We start from the raw sequence: 17899 nt of genomic DNA on the forward strand, positions 1-17899 counted from the left end.
ATTCCATTGGTTGACAGCAGGTAAAGTTTTGTTGTTATAATAGTATCTTTCACAAGTATGTTTTCACTTGACCACATTGTTGAGAAATGTTAAATTATTCTCTGAAACTGTATCAGCCCCTCCCATCCACCCATCGCATCCCCCTCTTCCCCCCCTTTCTCAAAGTGTTCTGTAGCCAGGGATAAGTTGCCACAAATTATTGTGCATGTATAATTCCCAAGTAAAATAATGTTTCACCTATATTAAAAGTACAATCATAATTGCTGTCTAGAACCATCTGCAATGGTTGTAAACAAGTGGTCACCAAACTTCTGAAGCTTCTGAGCTACCATACTGTTTTTAAATCATACTTTGACCTATCAAAAGAAACTGGTATAGAAATAACAACACTACAACAAATCTTATATTTGTTGATCACCCATCATTTCTAGTAAAAGTGAAATGGAATTTTAATTAAATCATATTTCTGAAACTATCAAATAATGAATATGAAGTTTTGATTGTCACCATCTTCCTATGGTTTCTTCTGTGCAGTAATTGTTGATGCTCAGAATGATGCCTCAGAAGCTGCTTCATTCTAATTCAGTGGTTTTAAAAAGTTGATTGTTGAGCATTAAATTTGGATTTTAGCTGCTTTACATCTTTAATTGGAGCAGAATCCTGTGGGAACTCCTGTTCAGTCCCTGAGTGAAGGTGTTGAAGTGAAGTTTGCACTTGCATAGCACAGTATGCATACACATGCGTGTCACAATATACAAATACATCTGTCCTTTACCTGGGTAAAAATGTAATCAGTTTCCCATTCTGAATGACAGTGACAAGATTTTTGCTTTTTGTTTGAACATACCATCACTAGGGAAAACCTAGCTTAGTGTCAATGTGTAAATCAGATGAAAATGAAATGTCGAGTGACTAGGGCTTCCCGACAGGTAGACTCTTCACCTGGTGCAAGTCTTTTTAGATGAAGCCACTTCAGCGACTTGCGTGTCGATGATGATGATGATATGATGATGATGATGATTAGAACAAAACACAACACTCAGTCCCTGAGCAGAGGAAAATCTCCGACCAGCCGGCTATCGAACCCGGGCCTCTTGGCGTGACATTCCGTCGTGCTGACCACTCACCTACCGGGGCGGACTGTAAATCAGATTATCCACATTAGCAAACCTGTGATATACACCCAAAAAATATAACATGCAGATCCTCACGTATATACAATCTGCTGTGAGGCCTACCGTGTAGTATTCTTGACTAACAGTGGCTATTATGTGGGATAAACAAACATCTGTTACTGAGAGCCCAGTCTGCAATGAGAAAAATACTGTTTTAGTAAAATTAACTAAGCTGTCGAAATGTGAAAATTGAACTTGGACTGAGGTTCCTTCAAGTCACGCTGTAGGGTCTGTGTTGTACCTTCCCCTAACAATTTGCCCCCGACATTAATTTGCAGTTTGTTTGTGGAGAGATCTGTCTTGACGGTCGCTTACTTTTATTATGGAGTGTACTAAAACGCATAGGATTTCTTATATTCATCAAGGTTTTTTCAAGGCATTTGACAAGAAGTTTGATTATCAATATTCTAATGACCAAGAGTTGACTAATCTGTCATATCACCTAAAGATGTCTGGCTGGTGACAACATGAAAAAGTGTGTGTGGTACAAAAAAAGGCTATTGGCTGTACTCCAGAAACATAAAGTTGAGGAACAGTTGATCATATGAATGAATGTCAAGAGCAAAGTTTATGATCCAATGGCAAAACAAGCTGTTGAACACACCGTAGTTAAAGCTTTGATGGTTTCTTCATGTTCCATTCTGTATGGACCCCATACCCAATGCTTCCCCGAATAGCCATTTGATCTCACAGTCCTCTTTGCCTCAGTTTTTACTGACCCCGAGTCTTAATCTGCATTCTCACTTTTCTCTCTCCTGTCACTCTCATTCTCTGTTCCATCTGTCCTTCCATCCCCTCCTCTCAGCACACATCCCTTCACATCATTCTGCACAGCTAGCTCGCTAGTGCTAAACTCCTGTCCAATTTCCTTGCTGTGTTTCCCTTTGATGGTATTGATGCGGGATGGCTTATATTTTATTTGACACCACTTGTAACTTACCAACCTGCTTTACAAACATCTGCCTCACACATTTTGTGGATATTCTGCTTTAATCTTGGTGGTTGGTCGTGGTCATGGTGGTGGTGGTGGTGAAGGTGAAGGGTTGTTATCTAATGATATACACAACACTATGGAATTTCATTTTAAGTTCTCTTCTTGTTTATTGACACAGTTTATTTTGATGATCAGCTTTTAAAACTATAAGACTTCTATATCTTCGCAAAGGTCTGTAAGCTACACGGCCTTGTAGAATGTCCAATATTTTCACAAGTGGCTAAAATCAATGAATCATTTGTGCATGTATTGAGATTCAATGAAATTTATATAATAAAGATTCACTTAGAATTGTATGCTCTTACTGCCATGCAAGCATGACTGACGTGACATTTTGTACTACTCCTGCTGCTGCTGCTGCTGCTGCTGCTGCTGCTGCTGCTACTGCTACTACTACTACTACTACTACTACTACTACTACTACTAATAAACGCTGACACTTAGTGGCTACCTGATGCTATGTGCGCAACCCCTATTTATAGACTTTAAAACAGTAAAATACTAAGATATTCCACTTTAGGTATTAACATAAAAGCCAGGAAAATTAAAAGGTCTTGCTGTAAGAACAGGCAGTAAGTGAATCACATTCAGGAGAATGACGGTTCAAATCCACATCTGGCCATCCTTGTTGAGGTTTGAAGTTATTTTCTTAGATTGCTTCAGACAAATGCTGTTATGCTTCCTTTGAAAGGGACAGGCAGACTTCCTTCATCATCCTTCCCTAATCCGATGACACTGATGACCTGGCTGTTTGGTCCCTTCCCCCAAATCAACCAACCAGGAAGTGAATTTGATGTAATTAGTAAATGACAAAATTAACATTATTATTTCATGGGAGAGCCATTTTAATGTCCACTGTGATTACCAACATTCGCCAAAAAGTTTCGAGGAAGTGAAATTTTCCAATCAGAGTAATAAACAAACAGATTGTTTTAGTGAAAATACGCATTTTCAGGAACAGAAAAACCAGGGCTACGAAACTGTCGCATGCGGTATTGAAAAGAATTAAGTGGCAAGAGTTTAAGATCCAAAAATTTTAAACACAGTATGAATAACTTTTGAAGTATAAAGTTTTTTGAGGAAGTAAAATGTTCATTGAAAAGTGGCTTTCAGATAAGCTGGTTAAGTTGTAAATAAATTCTTTAAAGTATTAAATTTTGACATTAACATGGTTTGCAGGTATAATAAATCAGGAGTGTTTCTTAGGCTATAAGGTTTCCATGTTGTTGTTATCTTCAGTCCAGAGACTGGTTTGATGCAGCTCTCCATGCTACTTTATCCTGTGCAAGCTTCTTCATCTCAAAGTACCTACTGCAACCTACATCCTTCTGTATGTGCTTAGTGTATTCGTCTCTTGGTCTGCCTCTACAATTTTTACCCTCCACGCTGCCCTCCAGTGGTAAACTGGTGATCCCTTGACGCCTTAGAACATGTCCTATCAACTAATCCCTTCTTCTAGTCAAGTAGTGCCACAGATTCCTGTTCTCCCCAATTCTGTTCTGTACCTTTGGAGATAAGAGAACCACATGTATGAACATCAAGAGCTCGGATGGAAACCCAGTTCTAAGCAAAGAAGGGAAAGCAGAAAGGTGGAAGGAGTATATAGAGAGTCTATACAAGGGCGATGCACTTGAGGACAATATTATGGAAATGGAAGAGGATGTAGATGAAGATGAAATGGGAGATACGATACTGCGTGAAGAGTTTGACAGAGCACTGAAGGACCTCAGTCGAAACAAGGCCCCCGGAGTAGACAACATTCCATTGGAACTACTGACGGCCTTGGGAGAGCCAGTCCTGACAAAACTCTACCATCTGGTGAACAAGATATATGAAACAGGCGAAATACCCTCAGACTTCAAGAAGAATATAATAATTCCAATCCCAAAGAAAGCAGGTGTTGACAGATGTGAAAATTACCGAACAATCAGTTTAATAAGCCACAGCTGCGAAGTACTAACACGAATTCTTTACAGACGAATGGAAAAACTAGTAGAAGCCGACCTCGGGGAAGATCAGTTTGGATTCCGTAGAAATACTGGAACACGTGAGGCAATACTGACCTTAAGAGTTATCTTAGAAGAAAGATTAAGGAAAGGCAAACCTACGTTTCTAGCATTTGTAGACTTAGAGAAAGCTTTTGACAATGTTGACTGGAATACTCTCTTTCAAATTCTAAAAGTGGCAGGGGTAAAATACAGGGAGCGAAAGGCTATTTACAACTTGTACAGAAACCAGACGGCAGTTATAAGAGTTGAGGGACATGAAAGAGAAGCAGTGGTTGGGAAGGGAGTGAGACAGGGTTGTAGCCTCTCCCCGATGTTATTCAATCTCTATATTGAGCAAGCAGTAAAGGAAACAAAAGAAAAATTTGGAGTAGGTATTAAAATCCATGGAGAAGAAATAAAAACTTTGAGGTTCGCCGATGACATTGTAATTCTGTCAGAGACAGCAAAGGACTTGGAAGAGCAGTTGAATGGAATGGACAGTGTCTTGAAAGGAGGATATAAGATGAACATCAACAAAAGCAAAACGAGAGTAATGGAATGTAGTCGAATTAAGTCGGGTGATGCTGAGGGTATTAGATTAGGAAATGAGACACTTAAAGCAATAAAGGAGTTTTGCTATTTGGGGAGCAAAATAACTGATGATGGACGAAGTAGAGAGGATATAAAATGTAGACTGGCAATGGCAAGGAAAGCGTTTCTGAAGAAGAGAAATTTGTTAACATCGAGTATAGATTTAAGTGTCAGGAAGTTATTTCTGAAAGTATTTGTATGGAGTGTAGCCATGTATGGAAGTGAAACATGGACGATAAATAGTTCGGACAAGAAGAGAATAGAAGCTTTAGAAATGTGGTGCTACAGAAGAATGCTGAAGATTGGATGGGTAGATCACATAACTAATGAGGAAGTATTGAATAGGATTGGGGAGAAGAGAAGTTTGTGGCACAACTTGACCAGAAGAAGGGATCGGTTGGTAGGACATGTTCTGAGGCATCAAGGGATCACCAATTTAGTATTGGAGGGCAGCGTGGAGGGTAAAAATCAGAGGGGGAGACCAAGAGATGAATACACTAAGCAGATTCAGAAGGATGTATGTTGCAGTAGGTACTGGGAGATGAAGAAGCTTGCACAGGATAGAGTAGCATGGAGAGCTGCATCAAACCAGTCTCAGGACTGAAGACCACAACAACAACAACAACCTCCTCATTAGTTACAAGATGTATCCATCTAATCTTCAGCATTCTTCTGTAGCACCACATTTCGAAAGCTTCTATTCTCTTCTTGTGTAAACTATTTATCGCCCATGTTTCACTTGCGCACATGGCTACACACCATACAAATACTTTCAGAAAAGACTTCCTGACACTTAAAGCTATATACTCGATGTTAACAAATTTCTCTTCTTCACAAATGCTTTCCTTGCTAGTGCCAGTCTACATTTGATATACTTTCTTCTTTGAACATCATCAGTTATTTTGCTCCCCAAATAGCAAAACCCATCTACTTTGTCTTATTTCTTAATATATTCCGTCATCACCCGATTTCCATAGGAACTAAATATTGTGTTGTCACCAGCAGCTGATATATTATGCAGTAAATATTGAAATTTATTTCTTGTAACTTTTTGTGCATGCACTACTAATGATTAGAGGTCAGAAATAAATTTTGGCAGCAGGAGTGATTTAATGAATCTCCACAAATACTTTAGAGCTGTGGGGTACCACCTGCACTAAATACTGTCTTCTAAATGTTGCTTTTCTCTTGCTTGTGTGTACCTTGGTTCGTTCCACATCCTTCACTGTTGTACTCCTTGATGGGATGTACAGGATCAATAATAGCACTTATTTTCTCTGATGTCTGTCTTGCTGTGAAATTCTGTACTTCAGGAATGTCAGAAATGTTCTATAACTTTGGATAAATGTTGCAGCTTTGCTTCACATATAGATTTTTTTCAGATCCAGCAACTGGTGTTTATTAAGACTGCCATCAAAATTTGATTTTAATTAGTAAATTGGAGACTATTTGCAGTCACTTTCCCTCATTCAGACCGAAATATTTTGCCCCTGTCTGAAGTCACAGTACCTGTAAGATTTAAACAAACATTATGTCCTTATATACTGATTTACCTTAGTTGTATGTCCCTTTTTCTGAGATCCTCCACAGCCATTGTTACTTAATAAAGTGATACTGTAGTTAGTGAACTGAAGCTGAATTCAGGACATTGGTTGAAATCCCAGTGTGGCCACCCTGATTTAGGTTTCTGTGGTTTCTCTAAATCATTTATGGCAAATGGCAGGATTTTTACTTGAAAAAGGGCTCAGGCAGCTTACTCCCCCTAATCTGGACTTGAGTGCCTTCTCAATGAATTCATCCTCAATAGAATGTTAACCCCCCTCTCTCCACTGCCTCTCCTTCCCATCAGCCTTCCTCTTCCATTGTGATTGTAGTCTGAACGAGCGTCGTGCTTCCAGAATATGTAATTAATCTAATGGAAAAAATAGATCAAAGAAAAAAATATGTTGCAGGATTATGCATTGAACAAAACACAATTTATTCTTTTTGCATGACTGCTTCAGTTCTGTTTCACTGTCATCAGCAGATTCAATGTCTGTGTGTGTCACTGCAAGTTAAATGATACTAAACAAATATAAAAGTCAGGCTATGTTCATCTGTTTCACTGGCTGTTTCTCAGAAACTTACATGTTAACCAAACATTTGGTTGCACATTTTACTGCTTATGTGTTTTCTTTATTATAGGTGATTCTTAATACAGTTCATATGTAACTAATAATGTTCTGTGTTTTCTTAAAATACTGTGAAAGAAGTAAAGCACTGTTTGGCACTGGCAGTAACTAAATAACTATAACAGATAAAGAGAGAGACACAATCAAATGCCACTACCAGTAATTCCTCTATTAGGACTTTTTCATTGTATAGGAAGCATGTTTAAGTAAAAGACATTATTAATTGCTAAACTGTGTAAAATATCATCTGTAATAAGCATGGCAGACAGCAGGATGAGTACACAAATGTGCTGATATTGTATGTTTTGCAGAAACCGTCAGTGAGTCTGTTGGACATAATCGCACATGTGCTTATTGGTTTATCCAGTGTTACTTGACATTTCACTTTTAGGGTTGTAACAGCATACAAGCATGAGTGGGAAATGATGGACAAAAAGAAGGAAGATCACAGTTTGCAAAATGAAATTCAAAAATTGCCATTACCATAGCCGTACATTGTAGCAGCTAAAACATTGTTCTGCATGTGTTTGGTTCAGTACATACCTTCCTCATAATTTCTAGTACAGAGATTATCAGCACAATAAAAAGTGTCAAAATAAGTAAGCCGGTAACCCAATGAAACCACGTTGAAATATGCAGGAAGTGTGTGTTAATAATAATATTTTTTTATTCATAAACTGATCTCCCTCAGGGGATACTAGTAGTTAAACACTCAGCTGTAGCTGCAAGAAGCAGAAGTATCGTGTAGAGTCTGGTACACCTGTAAATATGCTGTGCCAGGATACATAGTTACTTTTTACATACATTGTATTTGATGTAATTCATTTGGACATAGTGGTAACTGATTTCACACCAACGGAATCATGATGTAATAATAGTAAAAAGTAAATTTCAGTAGTTAGCAAGTGGCAGACTCAGTATTGTTGACATAGGGCTACACATTCAGGTGACTGTTGAGGCTCTTCCACATCTCAACAGATGGCTTCAGGCTTTTAGTTTTGTCTCATAAACTATTGCCAACTTCCTTGCCGAAGTGGTAACACCAGTTCCCGCCAGATCTCCGAAGTTAAGCACTGTTGGGCACGGTTAGACTTGGATGGGTCACCGTCTGGGTCTCTCAAGTACTGTTGGGAAGTGGGGTGCACACAACCCTTGTGAGGGCAATTGAGGAGGTACTTGATTGAGAAATAGCGACACTAGTCACGAAAACTGACAATGGCCATGAGAGCAGTGTGCTGACCACATGCCCTCTGTATCCACACCCATTGATGCCTAAGGGCTGAGGATGATGCAGTGGCTGGTTGATACCATTGAGCCTTCAAGGCCTCTTTGGGCAGTGTTTGTTAGTTCTTTCTTAAGCTGTTATATACTGATATCTGGAAGTAACACACAGTTGTAGCCCAGAACATGTATATTTTTGCCAGTTATCAGTAATTCTATCGAAACAGTTGAAGAACCTTTCATATTAGGCAATGATTTTGTATGTTATTTTATTTATTAATAAGTCTTGTGTTACAATAATTTTATTCTGTTTATAAATTTTTCATTGCATAACAGCATGTAATGATTATGTTGACATGACTTTTTCATTGCAGTTATTCCTGTTTTCAAACAATTTTAAACAGGTTGTGAGACAGCAACTGTACAAGAATATGATTTGTATAATACAACCAACCGGATTCAACAAGATTTTAAATCTTGTTGCAACTGGTTGGCTGTTTTACACAAATCATACTCCTGTTTGCTTTGCTCCTCTTTATCAGTTTATGCAACAGGTCAAGGGTGACAGTTGACAGATGAGTAACTTAGATATCTAACTTGAATACGTTGCTTTAAATAATTTTCCTTTGGGGACAGCCGGTTTGGCCATGTCGCATGTTACACACAGGCTTTGTCTGAAAAAGTAAAAGACTTGACACTTTGATAAAAATTTAGTGTTGGTGACTAGATAAAAATCCTCTGCAACTTAAAGCACAATTGTAATACTGTTAATGCATAGTACACTACTACATTTGTGGTCAGTGTTTATGATTTTCTTGAAAAGTGTTTGACATTGAGGATAATTGTTGCAGTGGTGATATAACTCAGTATGTAACAATTAAATTTAGAATTTTGGCATTTTTGGAAAGCCAAACGAAAGAAAGAAAGAACACACAAGTAAAGAACACGTTCTAGGAATATATCACCAGCTTAATGTGTCTGCTGCTTTTTTATATTTTATGTATTGCCTAGTCTAAACTATAGATAATTCAATTTTGTTGCAAGCTAATGTGCATAATCTTCTTGTATTCACCTTTTCTCTACCCATTGGTTCAGTGTAATCTACGCGGGATGTGACAGATTTATCATATCCCAAGTTGTAACAACATGGCACTCTTAAATCTTACTACGCAATGTAAACTCCATAAATTTGGAAACTGTTATGGAACATCTTGGCAATTTTAGCTTCGTTTTGTTTGTGTTTCTTACAGAAGACAGAGTAAGCGAGATAAGATCTTTCATACTTGTTTTATGGGGCTGTGTCTTACAGTATTGCAGTTGAAGGACCACTAAAACTTACAGCAACATCAGTTTTTGATGTGAGAGTGAGGATGAAATTACACATGGGATATAATTGCTGTGAAGTGACTTAATACAATGGCAGCTAGTTAGTTTTTCATTAGCTCTCCAGATTGTCTGTTAAGACAATGATTTGGAAAGAAATCTTTCTCTTATTTCAGGTGATCATGTAGTGCCCCTGTACATTCCACAATGTAAAGATTGCAAGTTCTGTAACTCTCCAAGGACAAATCTGTGCTCAAAAATACGCTTGACACAGGTAAACTTAATTTTTTTTGTTTTTCTAGTGAAATAAGAATTTTAAAAATTTGCTTTGGTCACAGTTACATAAGTCATGATGCTAGAGGTGGCCTCAAAGAAAATTGTGGATAGCACTATGTAAAGTGCACTTGTTCAGTTAATTGCAGTTATTACGCAAATACTTAAGTTATCATTCTTGTTGTTTGCAAGGTTACTGTTGTTTTGTGACTATTTAACAGTGTGTCTTATTTAATAAACCATTCTTCTCACATTAAAATTATCTAGTGTGTATATTAATAGAAAGACTCCCTTGAAGTTATAGAAGTTTCTGCAGAAAACTGAGTAATAAGTGTAGTAATTTTGGCAAGCTGCATCTATATCCACATCATCCTTCATACTCCAGAAGAGATAATTCTGTTAAATATCATCGTTCTGTATGAAATTGTTTACTGGTTTCAGCATTCCTTTTGTTGCCATGCATACAATGATCGTAAACTGTAAATAAAGACAAAGAGTTTGTGCCAGACTTCGTTAACTGCAAGATATATTCCTTGTTTGGAGCAAAAATCTGTATGCCAAGAGATAGTAAACCATTGAAGTATACCTTTGCGTCAGCACCCAAGTTTCGTATGCAGTTATCGTCTAGTTTTCATCTGTACAGTAAATAGGGTTCAGTTAAAAAAAAAAGTTTGAAATATTGCATTTGTTGGCAATGTTTGAAGTATATATTGACTTTGATACAGTCAAGCAGTTAATTGTACTGATAAAAAACAATAAATATATTGTAGTTAAGGCTGTATTGGAGACTTGAGGACTCCTTTAGTATGTTACTAACTCGTGGGCTCTGAAATTGACTCAGGTAAGACTTGGCATGTGTTTGCAGCAAGTATAGCTCAGCCAAAATGTAGCAAATTCTTAGGGTATGGGAGACTGATGTGTAGCATGGTTGCCATTATCAAAGACCATACCATTACTTCTGAATTCAGTGTCATTATTCTGACCTGAGTGAAAGAATAGTGATAATAGTCGACTAAAGAAATTTTTGACTGTGGTACATACCTGGCAACTTGTGTACCTGTACCTGAGAAAGACAATTGGTTTTTTGTAAAATGAAAATGGTTTTAGGAAGGTCCAACAGCTGAAATGGACTCTATTTTATCAAAGAATAAAGGACTTTTGCAGGATGTGATTGTCCTAAATTACTTTTAAATTGAAAGCATAATAGACTGAAAGATTACCAACAGTTAATCTTTGAAAATTTATAGTTAGATGAAAAGGGCAAAAATTTAATAAAGATGCTTAGGCAAACAGCACAAGAAATTGCAGGTATCAAAACAAAAGTTAGGAGGAAACCTCACGTTGACCAAATTGACCAGTGAGAGAGGGCCAGATTTTAAAGCAATCTGTAATAGGAACAGAATAGAATCTGCTGAAGTAAGTACCACTTCTCAGAAATGTCATCAAGGGATGTGAGAAGGTACTACAGGTATATCAATTTGATAAGGTAAACAAGCTAAAACAATATGAATTCCCCGAAGGAATCATTGTAGGCTCTCTGCAGGCGTTAATCTGTATATATTATTTAGGAGGCAGTCTGAGCAGCCCTAGCAGATTGTTTGCAGATGTTGCCATCAATTACCATCTAGTAAAATCATCAGGATGTCAAAACAAACTACAAAATGATTTAGACAAGATATCTGCATGATGCAAAGGGTTAGAGTTGACCTTGAGCAGTAAAAAGGGACTTCCTTGTGAGGCACCACTTGCCTCACGATATTGAGAATTACACATATCCTTTTCAACACTGACATTCCTTAATTAATGACTTTTAATTATGGATGAGGGAGTTCAGAAAGTACAACAGACTACGGTGCTGCTACTGGTTTATTATTTCCTTTCTCAACATCAGTAGGAATCAGAATAATATCATACCAAAAGATTGTAATAACACCTAGCATTCATAAACGATTCAGTCATGGACAAAACTCCTGACTCTTGTGCTGATTATTGACTAATCTTTGTGTATGCAACCACCCACACATTATAAAACCACTTTGCTGGCTCATCACTACTTGCTAATGCTTCTGCCAAAAATGACGCTGGCTGACTCTTAGCAACTTTTACTGCCACGCTGCATGCTAAGAAACGAGAAACTCAAATCTCATTGTAATGATGAGAGGTTTAACCACATTACTGCTGGAGTGCACAGAGGCTATATCTATTTTCTTGATAATCAAAATATCCACGGGTGTGCTGCCGGTCTATAGTGTCCAACGGGCACAATATTTCGGCGATCATACATGTCGCCATCATCAGGTGAACTGACGGACTGAGCTCCTGTGAACGTGCCGGCACGGAGATCCGTACGCTATGGCTTATGGCTGCTCAGAGGGAACTGGGTTCAGTCGCGGCGGCGGCCGATTTAAATACCCTCCGCCCGCGGTGCACTCCCTCCGCCGTCCGCGCCCCGCACCACGGTCGCGCGGCGGAACAGATTGCGACAGCGTCTGAGATGACGTCGGTGTGATGGCTCTGTCCGCCGTGGTCGTCACAACTATACGTTTGTTCGATTTACTCTTGTTTAACCCCATCGCTGGTTCCCAACCCAGGGAACCCAGTTCCCTCTGAGCAGCCTTAGCGTACGGATCTCCGTGCCGGCACGTTCACAGGAGCTCAGTCCATCAGTTCACCTGATGATGGCGACATGTATGATCGCCGAAATATTGTGCCCGTTGGACACTATAGACCGGCAGCACACCCGTGGATATTTTGATTATCAAATACGCCGGGAGAAACTCAAGAATATTTTCTTGATGGTGAAGGTGCAGCAATGTGTCCTCACATCCTGTAGAAGATTACATTTAAAAAATTGCATTTAATGTTGATTACATGTTAAATCACAAACATTTAAAGGTTGTCTGTTCAGCTAAATATCTAGATATTTCATTTGTGAATAACATAAACCAGGGCCATCAAATAGAAAATGATTCAGGTGGGGAACCAAAGACTGCATTTTGTCAGCAGAACTCTTGGAAGACGAACATACCTACTAAAGAGACAGCCTACACTATGCTTGTATGTCCTCTTGATGCTCGGTATGGGATCCTTAACATGCAGCCTTGACAAAGGACGTAAAAAAAGTTTAAAGAAAGGCACCTCATTTTATATTGTTTATGATTAAAGCATCTGCTAAAGTTGTACGATTATTCATTGGCGCCAAGTTTCAGGGTCTCGACTGTATTTTGAGGTGTTTATTTCGTATATGAAATATGGGAGTGTCACGAACATGGCAAGGAGTTGGCGTGGCAATCATTGCAACAGTCATTTTTCAATGCTGTGAGATTTTTTCACAAAATTTCAGTTGGCAGCTCTCCACTAAATGTGAAAATATTTTGTGACTCCCACCATCATAAGGATGATAAAATAAGAGTAATTAGAGCTCATAGTGAAAAATTGAAGTGTTAATTTTTTCGCTTTTGCTAATCTCGTGACATTTCTTCTTTTAAAATGCCATGTTTCGCAGTAAATGACATCCACTTGAAGATTTCTTTGCACTTCTGTGCAATTCAAGAAATTAATCAAACTTGCAGATCTTTACTGCCCTTCCTTCCCATGATAACTGGATCTCACTTGGCCTAAATTCTGGATTAGCTACTTCCTTTGCCAACCTTCTCCCCTTTGCCACTGAAGTAAGTAAGAGTACTCATTTCTATTTTAAGTGGTTTCTCTTTGCAGTACTCAGTTTCCATTCCTAAATTTAAGTTGATACCAGGTATCCTGTTTCTTCTGTGATTTTTAATAATTTCCTCTGTTGAATTTTTCATTTTATAAATACATCACAAAGAGCCATTTCCAAGTGGGGTCATTCCATGTCAAGTCACCCAGGCCTTGACACCAACCATGGCAGATTTTGATGAAACTTGGTACAATTACTTCTTTTATCATCCTGAAAGCACTTGGAAAATTTTTTGCTCTATCTCTTATAGTGTTTTTTTTTTTTTTTTTTTTTTTTTTTTTTTTTTTTTTTTTTTTTTTTTTTTTTTTGCGTTGTTTCAGCAGTCGGAAATCGTAACTTAAACGTGTCCTCACAACAACAAAAATTTGTATATTAAAGAATACTCAAGATATCAGTATGAAATTTTGGAATAAGTTTGTGTATTATATCTAAATGTTAAAAAAAATTACCATAAAGATATATTAAAATCTTCCAAATGAAAAAAAATGTACAAGGTTCCCCCCCCCCCCCCCCCCCCCCCCCCCCCCCCCCAACGGATGTTTAGTTTTACAAAAACTGCAATATCTAGAGTCTCAGACCTGATAGAAAGCTCAAATTTGTTTTAAAATACTCTTAATTGTATAGGCTATTAGATAAAAGAAAAATTATGTTAGCTTTTTAACCTGTTTAATAGTTATCTAATTTTTAAAATAATATTAATTATATTTTAAAAATAGAAGTACCAAGTGACTTAGACACCGAAAATAAGTTTTTGTCTTCTTGGAGTAACAATGTACGCTTGGATTTTGTTTTGTTACTCCTGTGTTTTGAAGTAAAAAATTATTACAGTGTTAAATAGTGCTTGGATGGTGTTTTATTAAGTTTATTCAAACTTTCAGTAAGTACTGTTACTTAGTTTACAGAGATTCTTTTTCAATATCCTATAAAAGTAACCAGAACAGTAATCAGACCAAAAGTGAAATTAGTATATCAGATATTCAAACCTGTAGTGTAGGGTTATTTAAAAAATCTGACTGTTTCCAAACAACCTACACACCTTCAATAAAGTTACAACCGGTATCTGAATTGAGTGAGGAAGAAAAAGATTGGATCCACTTATGATCTGGAATTAATCTGTGTGAATTTAAGAATATATGTTCACACCACAGCTACTACTTTTTAAATGTTTTTGAAAAGTATCAAACAACATGTGTAGATCCACTAAAAACACAAAAAGCCCATCAAAAAATTGTTGAGAAGTGTAGGCTTGGATCTTTCTAAACATTTACTGACAAAAAATATTAGCATAAAACCTGGACAAAAGCTTTGCTCACCATGCCGTAACTTTTGTGAGGAAAAATTAAGAGTTGAAGTCAATGAAAGTGAAACAGATGATGAAGTCATGGTTGAATTAGAATCATTGGAATCCAGAAATGAATCCCTCGTACAAACAAACATTGCTCTTGATAATTTAGGTTTAACACCGATAAAGCTTCATGGCTTGTCACAACAAAGTAAAGGGTCTTATTTTAAAAGGAAGGTTAGCAGTATTGAAAAGACTGCAAAAAAGGTGGTTTCAAAAGCATTAAAATATGATGCACCAAGTTCTGATGATGACGAATAAGATACAAGTGTGGTTGAGAAAGCCAAGGATTTTGATGCAATGATTTCTCTTATGAAAGCGAAGATTTCATCTGTTGGGATGTGTAGAAAAATCCAGAGTCTGACCTTGGTTCCAGATTCTTGGAGTCGAAATAAAGTGGTGAAAGAATTTAATGTAAGTGAGTACATGGTGCGACAAGCTAGAAAGCTAAAATCTGAAAAGGGTATTTTGGAAACTCCTGGTCCAAAAAAAAAGGTAAAACTCTTTCTGAAAATACAGTAAGACTTGTAACAGATTTTTATGAAAAGGATGAAAGTTCCAGAGAGCTACCTGGAACAAAAGACAAAGTAAGTGCTCAAAAAAATGTGTACATACAAAAAAGACTCATTTTGTGTAACTTGAGAGAACTCTATTATTCTTTCAAATGGGAGAATCCCGAGGTAGAAGTAGGATTTTCAAAATTTTGTTTCTTGAGACCTAAATGGTGTGTCCTTGCTGGTGCTGCAGGCGCACACACTGTATGTGTATGCAGTATCCACCAGAATGTTAAACTATTACTGGATGCTGTGAAAATTGAAGAATCTTATAAAGGCCTAATTAAGATGCTTGTGTGCAACACGGAAAACCAAAACTGCATGCTACATCATTGCAACAGCTGTCCTGCAAATACTGCACTAACTGAGTACTTAACTGAAAAACTAAGTGAAGATTATGATTTAGAAGAAGAAATTGTAATCAGTCAGTGGGTTAACACAGACAGACAGAAATGATCAAACAGTCTGTCAGTGTTGAAGACTACATTTCTTTATTGGTTAGGTCATTGGAAAAGCTCACCCCACACTCGTTTATACAAGGTGCATTCAAGTTCTAAGGCCTCCAATTTTTTTTCTAATTAACTACTCACCCGAAATCGATGAAACTGGCGTTACTTCTCGACGTAATCGCCCTGCAGACATACACATTTTTCACAACGCTGATGCCATGATTCCATGGCAGCGGCGAAGACTTCTTTAGGAGTCTGTTTTGACCACTGGAAAATCACTGAGGCAATAGCAGCACGGCTGGTGAATGTGCGGCCACGGAGAGTGTCTTTCATTGTTGGAAAAAGCCAAAAGTCACTAGGAGCCAGGTCAGGTGAGTAGGGAGCGTGAGGAATCACTTCAAAGTTGTTATCACGAAGAAACTGTTGCGTAACGTTAGCTCGATGTGCGGGTGCGTTGTCTTGGTGAAACAGCACATGCGCAGCCCTTCCCGGACATTTTTGTTGCAGTGCAGGAAGGAATTTGTTCTTCAAAACATTTTCGTAGGATGCACCTGTTACCGTAGTGCCCTTTGGAATGCAATGGGTAAGGATTACGCCCTCGGCTGTCCCAGAACATGGACACCATAATTTTTTCAGCAGTGGCAGTTACCCGAAATTTTTTTGGTGGCGGTGAATCTGTGTGCTTCCATTGAACTGACTGGCGCTTTGTTTCTGGATTGAAAAATGGCATCCACGTCTCATCCATTGTCACAGTCTACGAAAAGAAAGTCCCATCCATGCTGTCGTTGCGCATCAACATTGCTTGGCAACATGCCACATGGGCCATGTGGTCGTCAGTCAGCATTCGTGGCACCCACCTGGATGACACTTTTCGCATTTTCAGGTCGTCATGCAGGATTGTGTGCACAGAACCCACAGAAATGCCAATTCTGGAGGCGATCCCCCAAAACAATTCTCTCCACTTTCTCGATCATGTCGTCAGACCGGCTTGTGTGAGCCCGAGGTTGTTTCGGTTTGTTGTCACACGATGTTCTGCCTTCATTAAACTGTCGCACTCACGAACGCACTTTTGACACAGCCATAACTCCATCACCACATGTCTCCTTCAACTGTCGATGAATTTCAATTGGTTTCACACCACGCAAATTCAGAAAACGAATGATTGCACACTGTTCAAGTAAGGAAAACGTCGCCATTTTAAGTATTTACAGCAGTTCTCATTCTCGCCGCTGGCGGTAAAATTCTATCTGCTGCACGGTGCTGCCATCTCTGGGACGTATTGACAATGAATGCGGCCTCATTTTAAAACAATACGCATGTTTCTATCTCTTTCCAGTCCAGAGAAAAAAAATCGGAGGCCTTAGAACTTGAATGCACCTCGTAGCAAAATCCCAATCAGCAACCTTTAAAAGATTGAAAGAAGACCCACCACCCAAAACAGCAATTATTGTGATGGATTTCAGTGAAAATTATTCCTTTGTTATACAAAATGAGGTCCAAAGTTACCACTGGAATAGAGGTGGTTGTACTCTACACCCAGTTGGAGTTTTTCTAAGAAATGAGGAAAAAAATGTTTTTGTTTCCAACCACTGTTTTATTAGTGATGACCAAGAACATGACACTGGTTTTGTTAACTTTGTACAAAAAGAAATTACAAAGTGGCTGTCATTACATCATACTGGCATTGACTCAGTTCACTACTTTACAGATGGTTGTGCTGGGCAGTACAAAAATAGAAACAGTTTTAAAAATTTGACTGAACACTCGAGAGACTAATTTGAAGGCCCAACACTCTTTTTTTGCAACAAGTCATGGGAGGTCAATTTGTGATGGCCTAGGAGGAACTATTAAAAGAATTTTAAGGAAAGCCAGTCTACAGCTTTCAGACAAAGAACAAATAATGACAGCAATCGATGTGTATAAGTTTTGTGAAAAAAATATTGAAAACATTCATTTTCACTTTATTGACAAAAAAAGCTGATTTGCTACGGTTAAAACTAGAAAAACATTTTTCAGCAACCCGAACCATTCCTGGAACAAGAAGTTTTCATAACTTCAAACCACTTCCAACAAACAACCTTGAAATTAGGAGGCCTGCAG

The 17899-nt window shown here is 38.1% G+C and overlaps 1 protein-coding gene across 1 annotated transcript in view; it reads left to right on the forward strand.

The window, feature by feature from the left end:
• The window catches only part of LOC126417923 (alcohol dehydrogenase class-3), a 34779-nt gene that overhangs the window by 4999 nt on the left and 11881 nt on the right, over positions 1-17899 (forward strand). Inside the window, exon 3 of the mRNA XM_050085154.1 lies at positions 9640-9737. Within this exon, the coding sequence (XP_049941111.1) occupies positions 9640-9737 (98 nt within the window). The remainder of the gene's footprint in view (positions 1-9639; positions 9738-17899) is intronic.

The sequence above is a fragment of the Schistocerca serialis genome, chromosome 1 (genome assembly GCF_023864345.2).
Source record: "Schistocerca serialis cubense isolate TAMUIC-IGC-003099 chromosome 1, iqSchSeri2.2, whole genome shotgun sequence".
Taxonomy (NCBI): domain Eukaryota; kingdom Metazoa; phylum Arthropoda; class Insecta; order Orthoptera; family Acrididae; genus Schistocerca; species Schistocerca serialis.